The 12,754-nt window shown below is 44.7% G+C and overlaps 2 protein-coding genes across 2 annotated transcripts in view; one reads left to right on the forward strand and one right to left on the reverse strand.

The window, feature by feature from the left end:
• The window catches only part of ATP5S (ATP synthase, H+ transporting, mitochondrial Fo complex, subunit s (factor B)), a 4,044-nt gene extending 427 nt beyond the window's left edge, over positions 1–3,617 (forward strand). The window contains exons 2-4 of the mRNA XM_010292879.1: positions 858–1,066; positions 1,939–2,110; positions 3,324–3,617. Coding sequence (XP_010291181.1) covers positions 858–1,066; positions 1,939–2,110; positions 3,324–3,438 — 496 coding nt within the window. The 3' untranslated portion in view covers positions 3,439–3,617. The remainder of the gene's footprint in view (positions 1–857; positions 1,067–1,938; positions 2,111–3,323) is intronic.
• Positions 3,618–5,695: 2,078 nt separating this feature from the next.
• The window catches only part of CDKL1 (cyclin-dependent kinase-like 1 (CDC2-related kinase)), a gene marked incomplete at its 5' end in the record, with an annotated part of 11,222 nt that continues 4,163 nt past the window's right edge, over positions 5,696–12,754 (reverse strand). The window contains 6 exons of the mRNA XM_010292880.1: positions 5,696–5,803; positions 6,747–6,902; positions 7,543–7,599; positions 8,134–8,216; positions 10,840–11,040; positions 11,814–11,904. Coding sequence (XP_010291182.1) covers positions 5,696–5,803; positions 6,747–6,902; positions 7,543–7,599; positions 8,134–8,216; positions 10,840–11,040; positions 11,814–11,904 — 696 coding nt within the window. The remainder of the gene's footprint in view (positions 5,804–6,746; positions 6,903–7,542; positions 7,600–8,133; positions 8,217–10,839; positions 11,041–11,813; positions 11,905–12,754) is intronic.

The raw sequence follows: 12,754 nt of genomic DNA on the forward strand, positions 1-12,754 counted from the left end.
AATGCCGGTCTTCCTTTGCCCCCCAACAGTATTTAAACCAGTAGCATGACCATGCCCCCTTTACTTATTCAGAAAAGCATCTAACCAACCCATCGTTTATGATGTGATTCAGCCACACGAGGGTTTCTCCTTTACTTTTAGAAAGATACAGCCTTTCTCTGTGAAACTTTCTCTGCCCATAACTTTCACCATTAGCTAATAGCTTTGCCATATGTCTTCTAGTTCTGTGGAAAGGGTTGCATGGTGCAGCTGATTGCTGTAGTAGGGCGGGAAGCTCAACCAGACAGGAGTCTCTTGCAGGTCTCTGCTGCCGTCTTCAGCATTCTCCCGAGCCTAAGGTATCCTTTAACTGAATGGACGCAGGGATTTTAACTAATTGCTGAAGTGTGTCTTTTTGAAATATTGTCATTGTTGAGATGAAGGCTTCAGGAATGACATACACGTGACAGGCAACGTTCAGTTTTTATATAATCAAAATATGTTTGGGGGACAAATTTGCAATTGTTGTAAAGCCTTACTCTGGGTAGAGAAAGGCGTTTTTGATCTCTCCTTACAGACATGAAAGGAAACAATCAATTGGGTTAACACATGCCAAGTCAAATTGCATTTGTGTTCCTTTTTTTTACTAAAAGTAACTGCCATTTAAAACGAGTTTTAAAAAAACTTATGCCAGACTGATTAAGAACCAGCACAATCCAAATAATTACATGTAAAGCACTTCCAGTAAACTGTATTCCTACTTTTCTGACATCTTATCATGTGCATACCCAAGTATTTGTTGTGGGGTAGTATTATCATAAAGACAATAAATCTGCCACATTATAGAAACTGTGTGAGTGCTCTTTCTGTCTTGGCAGAGTGGACTACGAGCGTATACAAGCCGTTGGCCCTGACAGGGCAGCCTCGGAATGGCTGTTGCGATGTGGTGCCCTGGTGCGCTATCAAGGCTATCAGAAATGGCAGCAGGACTACAACGGTCTCCCAACGGGGCCCTTGGGGAAATACAAGATAGAAGCAATTAATGCCACTGACTCTTGCATCATGTACAGAGGATTTGACTATTTGGGTAACATAGACACAGCTGTGCAAAGATGATACTGAATGGTCTAAGTTCTTTCTGTTGCATCAAAATATGAATAACCGTGTCATTTTCTCATTCCATAGTAAGATATAGAGAAATCTTTTGAAATTTTCCTTTTTTCCTTTTTTCTTATTTTCTTCCTTAAAATGACTCTACAAATATTCAGCATTTCCTAAGATTTTGCTGGGGGTGTGGTGTGAAGCAGAAAGAGATTGGGAACTTCAGCTCTTAGTTGAAGTGACAGTAGCACTAAGGAAGTGCGACAAGGATTTGCTAGGTTGTTGAGTTCATAGTTAAGTAGTTGGCAGCAAAAAGCACTACTTTAAATATTCTTTTTCTTCTAAACCAAGTGATGTTTTTGGTGTGTGTGAAGTCGTAACACTACTTGTTCTCCAGGCATTTATGATGTCTTCAAAGACCAAAAAAAAAGCAAGCTCTCTGTTTCTTACAAAATAAGAGATTAAAAGAGTGTTTCAGGTCTCCTTTAAATAACAAAAAACAAAATGGGGAACAAACCGTTTTATTTTTTCATTGGCAGGGGCCCTTGAATTTCCTGCATTAGTATGTTCCTAAGTCAGAGTCACTGTTTATCACCCAAACTTGTAGAGTTTATTTTGCTACTTACCCACATCAAAGCTCTTAGAATCTTACCAAAAGGATACAGACGCTGGGGGTTTCCTATATTTGAAATACCATGAAGGGACTTTGGAGATTCATTGTGCATGAAGTATATTGTGCACTGTGTAAAGGAGTGTGCTGCTGTGTGGTATTGAAGGCAGTTACTAAATTGAGAACTTGCCAAGTAGTACAGGTTGTTCCTGGTATTCTGAAGCAAATACTAATTTTTGTCTTTCCAGATGGTCTTGAACACGTTACAGAAATCAAGCTGCAGAAATGTATTTACATACAGGATGAGTGCCTGCAGAGGCTCAGCGAGACGAAGAACCTACAGAAAAGTCTCCTCCAGCTGAAGATCATTTCTTGTGGGAATGTCACAGATAAAGGCATCATTGCACTTCACAAGCTGACGTACGTGAGCTGCTGAGCTCTTAGCTCCCTAGCTGTTACCACCACACGGTTTTGGAATGATGTTGACTGGAAGGGCTTTTTCAGACGCATGTGTGGCTGCAGGGTGACTGGGTTTGGGGACTGACCCGGGTGACCACCTGGGAGGGATGGCACTGCCACTGCAGGAAATGTTTTTTCAAGCGTGGTTGAAGACAGTGTTGTGGATAGCTCTGAAAGAAAAGACACGTCAATTAACATACACATATTAATCAGCCTTTTAAGGCTGGTGTCAGGGAGTTGTGTAGCACTGAGGCCTGCAGCCGAGAAAGCCAGTCACCCACTGCAGTACCTGAATCCATAGTTGGGCTTCTGCCCTCAGGGTGGAGCACAGCATCTCCCGTTTACACTTGAAGTAACTTAGGCCACGTTGATTGCTGCACAAATTAGAGCAGGATACGTGCTCTCTGTTGATGCACGCCCTTTGCAGGAGCGATGCATGTGTACAGCTTCCCTTCACGCTGGCACATGAGGTGGGTTTTGCTTGAGAATAAGTAACTAATGAGCACCTTGGTTTCCACTTCTGACCCCGCTGCTGCAGTTCCTTTTCAGGGCAGGCTTTGACAGCCTCCTGTAACTTTTATTGTCTTTCTATACCTCACACTGCTTCCTATCGCTCAGTTACCTCGTGCTTTCTGTAGCCCGAGAGGTCTTAGGGCAGAGCTGTGTTTTCCAGCACCCAGGCGCAGGAAGCAGCTTGGGTTGGATACTGTGCACTGCTGGAGCTCTGCAGCACATCCCTAGGTGCTTTACTGAACCACGGCCTTAAAGTAACTCGGAACTGTTTAGTATTATGTGAAGTTAACAGACATCTACAAATGGGTGATGCCGTGGCTTGCATTTCATCCTACAGGAAGTTATTATTAAGGACATTCTGTATTACTATATTGTTTACATTAAAATAACTTTCACTAAATTGCTATTAAAATTATCAAACACTATTTAATATAAAGGCAGTTTCATGATGTGGGGGTCCAGGATTTCTTTTTAAGCTGTGTAGAAGGACTGGACTTCTGGTGAGCTAAAAACATTAAGTACCCACTTCAAAAAAAAGCTTCTATTACAACTAGTAACCTTTTAAAATACTCAAAATAACTATGGTAGAATAATCCTTTGTCTAATTTCTGTGTCAACTGTTAAAGAGTAGTTGCTGACTTTCCTTTTTAAATATTTATAGGAACCTTGAATATTTGTATCTGAGTGACCTTCCTGGAATAAGAGAGAAAAAAACTACTGCTCACGTCCTTCAGCAGGCGCTGCCAAACCTTGAGCTGGAGCTGGATTTAGAATAAACACAATTGCACTTAATTGAGATGTATTTGTTTTCATAGTACTTATCGTATGTTGCATAAATTAAGTTGTAGGCACTGCTGTATTTCCAGGTATGGAAATAAGCCCAGATCTCCCAATCCAGCCTTAAAAGCTGTATGCAATCTTTTGACAAATTATGCAATTAAGTTTTATTAAACTTAAACTGCATTTTTTCCCCTGTTTTTATAGGAAGCTGTTAGTACATCGATTAGAAGTTTTCAGATATTTTATTGCACAGGAATGCTTGTGCAAAATGACAGTGAGAAGAACGTCAGTGTTGTGAAACGGCAGCGCTGCGGACTTCTCTTGCATGTTGTTGCTGCTGTGGGAATGAGAGCTGTTTACTCTCTGAGAATCTCGCCCAGTCAATGGGTGCCAATTCAATAAAATAGCTTATGGGCCTGTTTTCTGTTCTTCACTCACGTAGCCTTTGCTTGTTTTAAATGGACTGACCTACAGACAGGCAGCCTCGCCTTCTCATAAACACTGAGCCGATGAACTGAACTTTGCTGTATTTGTGGAGAAGCAGGGTCTCTTAAATACGCCCTTGCACACATTTTTGCTGTTTGCTGACATGGACTAAACTAGTTCAGCGTACCGCTTTAGCTGCGTCTGTATCACTCCTGCTAAATAAAAGAATGATTCGTCCTCAGGAAGAATATAGCATTTTTAGTCAAATTCCTAGCTTTGGTGTGGTAGGGGAGAGAAAGGCAGTGGGCAGCAACTCCAGGAAAGCAGATTTCATAGTGACGTCTCTGACATGGCTACCTCTGCGTAACTGAGAGTCTCTTTTCTTAGCCCTGATTGTCAGCTTGTCCTCTGAGGGAAACGATGCCAAGCACCGGAAAGGATAACATTTTGCCCTAGCTGCATCATGGGGCTGATTCTTCTTGGTATCTCCTAGTGCAGAGCGGGCAGGAATGGTGTCCAGAAATGAAATTCCCTCCGGCCCATGCTGCCTCCTGCTTGCAGGCAGCATGTGCATGCTGTGGTGCCCTGCACGTGTACAGGATTAGATGGCTGAATATCCATGCAGAAGATACTGGAACGCCAAAGCTTTCGGAGTGTAACCAAAACTACCTATGGACACGACGTACAAGATTAAAATATATTGAATTATAATATGAAATAGAAGGTAGACAGGCACCCTCTGTGAGGATATGGCATCTCTCCCATTGAAATTGCTTCTACTGTTGTTGAGCACAGAACAGTACTGGGAAAAGAAAACATTCTTGCTCTAGGTTTCAAGTAAAAAGAGAATGTTCCTTGCCCAGATAAATTTTGCACAGTAAAACACAGCCAGTAAATTGGAAAAACAAGCTACATTTCTTTTATTCAAAATCAACACGATAGTACATCCTGAGATTACACAAAACCCAAGAATCATTTTAATACATATGCTTAGGTAGAATTCCTGCCTGTGTCTGGCCAATGTCATGTTAATGAATTATGTTTGATAAAAACAATTTCTGTTAACACTACAGGCAAGTGACTTCACTACTGACAGAAACAGCAAATAAAAACAACCTCATAATGCAAGGAAGAAACAGGCAGGAGAAACTCTAAAAGACTGAAGAAACACCTGGTTTTATTGTTTCTATGTTCTCCTCCTGGTGCCTGTCGAGCCTTCCACTGTCATGACCAGTACTTATAATACTTTGTGATCTATAAATGTAGTACATAGACGTATCTTTAAAGCAGTGCTATTATTTCAGCAGGTTTGTAACTAACTGGAGCAGACAGGTAGCCTCTCATCCGGCTTGGCTCTACAAACACACATTTGTCTTCTACTCGCATCGGCAATACCTTTACAGCTCCTTGCGGGATCAGGGACTTAAGCCCCAGCCTAAAGCAGTATTGCTGTTTTGACACAGCGGGACTCTGATTTATTTGGCAAGGTTGCAGTTCTTCTGCCAAGTCTGAAATACAGGGGATAGATATGCAACGGTTTTTAAACTCACACTGTAAACACGAGGTTGCAGTAATCCTGAAATATGTATACAATCATGAACGAAAGCAAACCAAATGTATTTTCCTTTGTACACAGAACGCTGACTAACGTGAGCTTGGAGTTCTCTCCGTGCATCGCTTCCTTTCATTACCAACCCCGAGTACATTACTTTACAGACCACTTTTGTATCTGCCATAACATGTATTAATTTAGTTTTCCACCACGTATCCTCCTTTTATAACTTCTGAATGACTTGAACAATAAATAGCTTTTAATCTGCCATCTGGTTAGATGTTAGGGAAATGGTAGTTTGATTTCCTTGTTTTGCAGCAGTACTTCTTGCTGTCCAAAGCCGGCAGAGCGTTACTACTGGTTAACTGAGGCAAGTGCTGTAACTAAAGGAAAGGTTACATAGTGTGTATTTGTTGGAAATGAGAACAAAGCATGCATTTTATTTTTCAAAAAGGAATGTAAGCGATAAAACTGTGCACACTGTAACCCTGTACTTTTCACGCTAAGAGTCACGGATCTGGTGTTCTACAACGGGGCTGCAACCACAACAGCTCGTTAAAGGTATGTCTTCCAGTCATTCGGGGCAAGAAAAATATTACTGTTATATCCCAAGTCACAGAAAATGGAAGAGATGAGTCGCTTTGATTCAGGAATTTATACGCTGTAGCAGTTCTCCACCCTACACCCCCAACTGCCCTGCACGTTACCAGTTCAGTGTTACAGCTGCCATGGGGAATGTGGCTCACGGGAAGAACGAACTGCGGAATGACTCTCATCCTGAGGCTGGAGTTGCAGACTTGGGCTGGAATCTGGAAAGACTGAAGTGGCAGGGAGACATTCCCTTGGCAACTCCAGCCGCAGAAACACCCAGTGCGTTTTGTAACGCGGAGCGGGGTAAGGGATCGCATCCCATCAGCAGTTACAAATGGAACTGGGCATTTTTGCCATCTCCATAATTTGGGATTCAAAAGCAGCAAAAAGATCCCAGAGAACTCCAGATTAAACTAGCCACGCAAGCCCATCCGGTTTGTTCAGCTATCCTGCTATACTCTGTCAGGAACACACATTCCTGGATAAACCTGATCTTTCACATCGCTGTGCTGCTTATCCCCAGTGACCCAATGGAGCTGCAGAATTCAGTTTGTACTGAGTTATTCCTTAGCCAAGAGGGGCATCTTCTCCTCCGGCTAAAATTAAGATCGGTCCAATATAGGAGCCCTCTCTCACAATTAACTGCCAGCAGGAGCCCACCTCCTGGGAGCCAAACAAAAAGAACCAGCCCCCTCCTCAGGCACAGAACATTAAATACTACTATGAAAATGTTACCCCTGCCATGTGCTTCCGAGTCAGCCTGGCTGGTTTCCGAGCTGTTTTTTCATGTTCTTTCCCCAGATCCGCTGCCTCCCTAATGCTGTCAAAATAGGGATGCTGCAGCAGCTGCTCACATGTCTGCCTCTCTGCAGGGTCCATACGAAGGCAACCCTTTGAAAAGATGAAGTAAAGGATCACACAGAACACTTGTTAAACAGGTCTGCACAATTCCAGCTACTCACCACAGCCAACGAGTATTCACATAGATACATGTGTTAGTCTTTTTTTTTTTTTAATGGATTCTAAGAGTGGCTTTTCAGAGTCAGCACAAAGCTTGTGAAGCAGCTAATACTGAACAAGTGCCACAAGGCAGCAATAGAAATTGTGGCCAGAGGGAGAGCTGCAATTGTATGGCGTAGCAAACCATCAAGCCTCAAAAACCAGTTAAGTCCTTAACTTTCATTTGAACTAGAACAATTGTCTTAAACAGGGGAATCCACTATGGCACTAGCTGTATTGTTCCAGTGTTTAGTGTGGCTAATACTATCCACAGCTGCACCTTCTTTTTAATGTGTCCATCCTCACCGTTTCCATTCACTGCATCTTAATAAGGGAATCGTATGTTTTCCACCTCCATGGTAAAGATGAGTGGATTAAAAGGCCTCTCCAAATCCCCTCCAGCTCTGTTTTTCAATGAATCTCTGGTAATGCAGTAGACAACTCTCAAACCATTTACCAGCTGGATAAGCAAAACAGGCTGCATTTGCTAAGTCTCAGTGCAGAGCTCGTCCACTAGCTGTAGTTTTCTTACCTTCATGAGAGCTACAGCAGAGTATGAAATATTAGGGAATTTCACTTCTAACGGCTCCTGGAGGGAAAAAAAACCAGTGAGTGTACTCATATTAGCAAGTTTTTCATTCATTAGTGTACAGAGAACCAGCTTTCCATAGCAACATGACCTGTACCTCATAAAATGCATTTGTCACTTCTCTGCTTGGAGGGGAGCTGCCTGGCATTACTGAGGATGGGTAGGTTGGCTGCTGTGCCACCAGCAAGGGGGAGAAGGAGCAGAGCTTAACCATTTGTCTGACTGCTTTTACACCGGGTATTGGTTAAAATATCATGAGAAGGGTTCAGCCGCCTCCAAATAACATTCTAGTGTACACAGGCAAAGTAGAGGGCAAAGCTTTGGGATAGGGAAGAAATGCTGCGCAACAAAGGACTGGTCAAGCTGAGCAAGCGAGGCTTTTCCAGCTCTACTTCCAAAGCTGACAGCACGTATACTCCGAGTGAAAGGAAACAGGAACGCTTCTCTGTCCAAACACCATGTCTCCTTAGCACTGCAGGTAGATTGCTGGTCAGCGCTAGGCTCAAGGGAAATGCGTCTGGAGGGAGCTCTTACCATGCTCTCTGGGTCTGGAACTCTTACCCCGCTGAAGAACTGGTTGGTGCTGAACACTTGCTGGTGCCTGGGAATAAGATCCCCTTTCACCAAAAATAAAAAAACAAAGTTGGATTAGTTTGCTGTTTTTACAGTGCCTGCACTGAACAAGCTTATATCCTCTAACAAGGTTGACGCCATCTGAGAGAACACCTAAGGAGATGGAGTACCATCAAGTGAGCTGACAAAACGTTCTTTTGTGAAAACTAACATCCGTCCAGGACATTGGTGATCCCACAGTCGTGCGACTGTGCTGAATGAAGGGCAGGGCCACACAGCTCCAGCTGCCCGCAGTCACAATTGCCCAGGGCCTCATGATGTAAATAGCTCAAAGAAATTCAGCTGGTGGGAGCAGTTTTTGGAGCAGGAGTACCCAGCTACTGTGCATCTTCCAGGCTCTGAGCTTCTGTGCTGTGCAGCAGAGAGGCTTTTACGAACTGTGGCCACTATAGCTGGGGGCCTTGAAAAATCCATATTTCTGTGTATCTCCCCATGCCAAACACCTAGATCCTATCACTGCATTATTTGGGTAAATGAAAATTTGGATTTGCACTAGCAAAAAGATCCCTCAATACAGCACCAGGGAATGAGGTGGCCAAGGGACTAAGTGGCACGAACACGACTGCACTGTGCCAGCACCTGTATCTCCACCGTGGGCTGGCCGAACTCAAGATCTGTGTGTGGGTGAGTGGGGGAAAGCGTCTCAGCATCATAGCTAGAGGGTGCTGTGCAAACACCTACCAGGATCTGAAACTCCAGCCGTGCCACAGCACTGAGCTTCAGCCAAGGGATCCTTCCCAAAGCATTAATTAAGCAAGACCAGATCAGCAGCTAACTCCTCTGCTCACATCAGATGTGATGGACCAGCCCAGGGCTCTGATGAGTAACAGGCAGGAGCCACTGTTTGTTTTGGAAGTGGCTGCCCGGCAGCGTGGGCATGCTTTGTTGGCATGCTCGGTTCGAGGGAGGGTGAACAGGGCTGTAATGCTGTGTTTCAGCATCTTCAAAAGAAAAGGGTTCCCAAGAGGAAGGCTGTCTGCATAAACAGTTGTGTCTTCTCTGACTGCTGGAATGGGACAGGCTAACCGCAAGTGTTCCAGCTTCATTAAAATTTAACTCATATTGGGTGAAATTCTTTTTGTACACTCCGGAGCATGTTGTATAGAAAAGAGCTGAAATGCAGCACCAACAGGAACACGCTGTCGCTTTTCCCCAATGCAGCTTCATGGCCTTTTTTTGAAGCTTAGAGCAGCTCAGAGCAAGCAAAATGTTAAAATCAACCCCATAACAAAAGAGCCAGTACAATAGCCAAACCATCATAATTACACAGCTTTGACCAAGGAGCTTTTCTCTGTAAACACTGCCTCAGTCCATCACCTGGATCAAAAGACCATTTCCTCTGGCTGAAACCCTATCATTAAAAATAAATTATAACTTACCTAACATGGTATAAATGTATTCTGGAGGATGAAGCAATCAACATTTAACTATATTTCTAGCTAAGGAGCTTATCTGCTTAGAGCCATTAGTCACCTTCACAGTTTTATAAACTGCTCAGTAAAAATTACAATTCTCACTCATTACAACAAATTTCAATTGAAAGTGGGGGTTTGTTCCTTTCTGTCTGAGAAATCAGATGTTACACACCAATATCAAATCGAATCAATGAGACTGGATTAATTTCAGTGTTAACACGGATAATGGCTTTTTTATTTAACCTCTGCTCTAAATCCAGCTCCTAAAATGCCTTGGTGAATATAGACAAACAGGTGGAACAGTCAAACTTCAGTGTTCACACTCTCTTTCTCAAGCACACAGCCATCAACAGGCATCAGCAATGTTTACGAGACCTCCAAAGCTGTGATGAACTAAATCCAACTATTCGTTTTCTAGAGGCAGGGACCACTTTCCTTGGTACCAAACCCTGAAAAATACCTGGATCTTTCAAACCTTTACGCAAAACATTCCTGGTCCTTTCTGATACAGGCACCTCATTTTTCTGTCTGTGTGGAGACAGCTGAAGACGTGGAAAGGACAGCAGCAGAGGCAGGTGTTTCTGTGCCTCCTGCGTGGCTGGCCCTGTGCTCCCCACACCCCGGTACTCACCGAGCCACCCCAAAGGACTAGGAGGGTCGTCCGGTGGTCACCTAACACATCCCACATCTTAAACTGCCCAGCACCAGACCCAGCTTCCCAGGGGCCACCACTGCTAAAGAGAGTGGAAGAACGGATTCAGGCAGTTTGCAGGCAATGATCCTGCTTACGCAGCCCTGTCCGTTGTGAGCCTTTTAGGCACAGCCTGGCCCTGCTGGCTCATACAAGCTGAAACCAATTCTACCCCACAGACCCTTTTCTGAAGAACAGTCACCACACACGTAGATGCCAACTTCATTTCCCCAAATCCCGCCAGGACCTGCAGCAGCATCTGTGACTCCAACTACACAACCTCCTAACAAGGTGTGTATGTGCAAGTCATGCCAGGAAAACCCAGCTCCCTTTCAAGGACAGTAACACCTCAAATAAAGCCAGCACCTACTAAAGGGAGAGATCCACTGGGTAAATTCACCTCCTGGCTAATCCCAATACACACCACAGAGGAAAGTCCTCCTGGGCAAGCTCTAGTCCTGCCAAAGGCATCGGGAAGCCCAGTGCAGAGGGGTCACTCACCCAGGGTTCTCCGGATGAGGTACAGCTGGTCGACGTCAGACTTGCCAGGCCACAGGGGGACCCCGGATAGCAGCTCTGCGAAGACGCAGCCTATCGCCCACACGTCCACGGGAGGGCCGTACTGGGTGTCTCCCACAAGTAATTCCGGAGAGCGGTACCACCTGGTAGCCACATAGTCTGTGTAATCATCACTCGGACCAGCTAGGTTGCAGTCAGGAAGGAGAGAAACAGACAGGAATGTGCGATCAGAACGATGCAGATGAGCTGCCATCAGTTGTTACACATCTTGGGGCATCTCCTGGGCAGGCAATAGCTACAGGAACAGGGTGAATCACTGGCCACTAGCAGAACCCGACTTCGGAAAGACTAAAGATATGGCAAAAATCAAGACCATCTTTTTCTCCAAATGAAAAATACGCAGAGCTCCACAGCAGAGCCTTGCACCAGCCAGTGGTCAGTTCTCAAAGCCCACATGATTTGTCTGAACAAGAGCTAAAATAAAAAAAAAAACAGACTAGGGGGTTTATTTACAACGGAAAATGTGAAGCCATTGTTTGCGGAGACAGCACCTTCTGCCAGAGGGGCTGCTCCTGCCAGGGAACTCCAGCTGTGTCTCCACCATTACGTAAGCAACGGCTGGGCAGCTCCAAGATGCCCAAGGCCGACTTCCATCCACCAGCGCCAGCACCACCAGCAGCTCAGCTGCACCAGCAGGGAGCTCAAATGGAGTTTGTTTACACAGGGACTTGGCATCGTGGTGTCTGGGCTAGCTCCCTTTAAACTGATTTGGGGATCTCTACCCAGCCTTTAGCAGAGCTTCTCTGTGAAAACATGACAGCCTTTATACAGGATGATTTACACGTGCATCAGACAAAAACAAGTGAGTCTTTACTGGTGTTTGAAAGCCTGATCCTACACTTCATTTGAGCTTTCACGTGTGTTAACAATCCGCTAAGTAGTAAGTCGGCACTTACTCAGTATGCGAGCAAATCCAAAGTCACAAAGTTTGATGACCGAGTGCTTTGTTATCAGAATGTTTTCTGGCTTTACATCTCGGTGGATGCACTAGAAACAGAAAAAAATAAGGTTAGAAGCAAGGATTTACCTTGGCCCTCAGGTAAAAAAACCTCTTAATTCAGCCACATACCACTTGCCCATTGTGCTGGGCAATCATTCCTGCTGAAAGAGAAGATGAAAGGATTTCTTAACAGTAGCTAAAGCCACGTCCTGCTGGGCAGGACAACTACCCTGCCTGTACCCCACCTTTGGGATGAGACACTGTGCAGGCTCCCAGCTTCAGCTGCATAGCTCTGTATCCCTTGGACAACAGTGAGTCAGCTCCCCAGAACCAGCTGGCATCTGCTAGCACGAGGAGCGAGGTTTGCACAGCAAGGATTATTGTTAACCTGGCTCTCTGCAAATGCAACTCATTTGATACAGCTATGTGTAACACACTCCTACTAAGGGGCTCAGTTTTATGAATATGTGGGGAGATCCTACTAGGAAGTGCTTTTGTGCGTAGGGCCCCCTGGGATTGGTTCTTGGACGAAGTTCATGAACTGTATTTACTGGCAATCTAGTGGACAAGCAAATGATTTTGCTGGCAAAGCTCACGGATGCGAGACGGCTATGGTTTAGATGTGGGACTTTATCTATCCTTGTAAATGCCAGAGTACGCCAGGTATTCCCTCTAGTCAGCACAGGTGAGACACATCCAGAGTGCTGTGTCCAGCTTTGGGATCCTCAGCAGAAGGAAGATGGGGGCATACGGCAGTGACACCAGTGAAGGGCCACTAAAATGATTAAGGGATTGGGGTATCTGACATCCAAGGAGAGGATGAGGGAGCTGGGACCATCATTCAACCTGGAGAAGAGAAGGCTCAGGGGGGATCTTATTACTGTGTATAAATACCTG

This window comes from Phaethon lepturus, unplaced genomic scaffold, assembly GCF_000687285.1.
Source record: "Phaethon lepturus isolate BGI_N335 unplaced genomic scaffold, ASM68728v1 scaffold52768, whole genome shotgun sequence".
Taxonomy (NCBI): Eukaryota; Metazoa; Chordata; class Aves; order Phaethontiformes; family Phaethontidae; genus Phaethon; species Phaethon lepturus.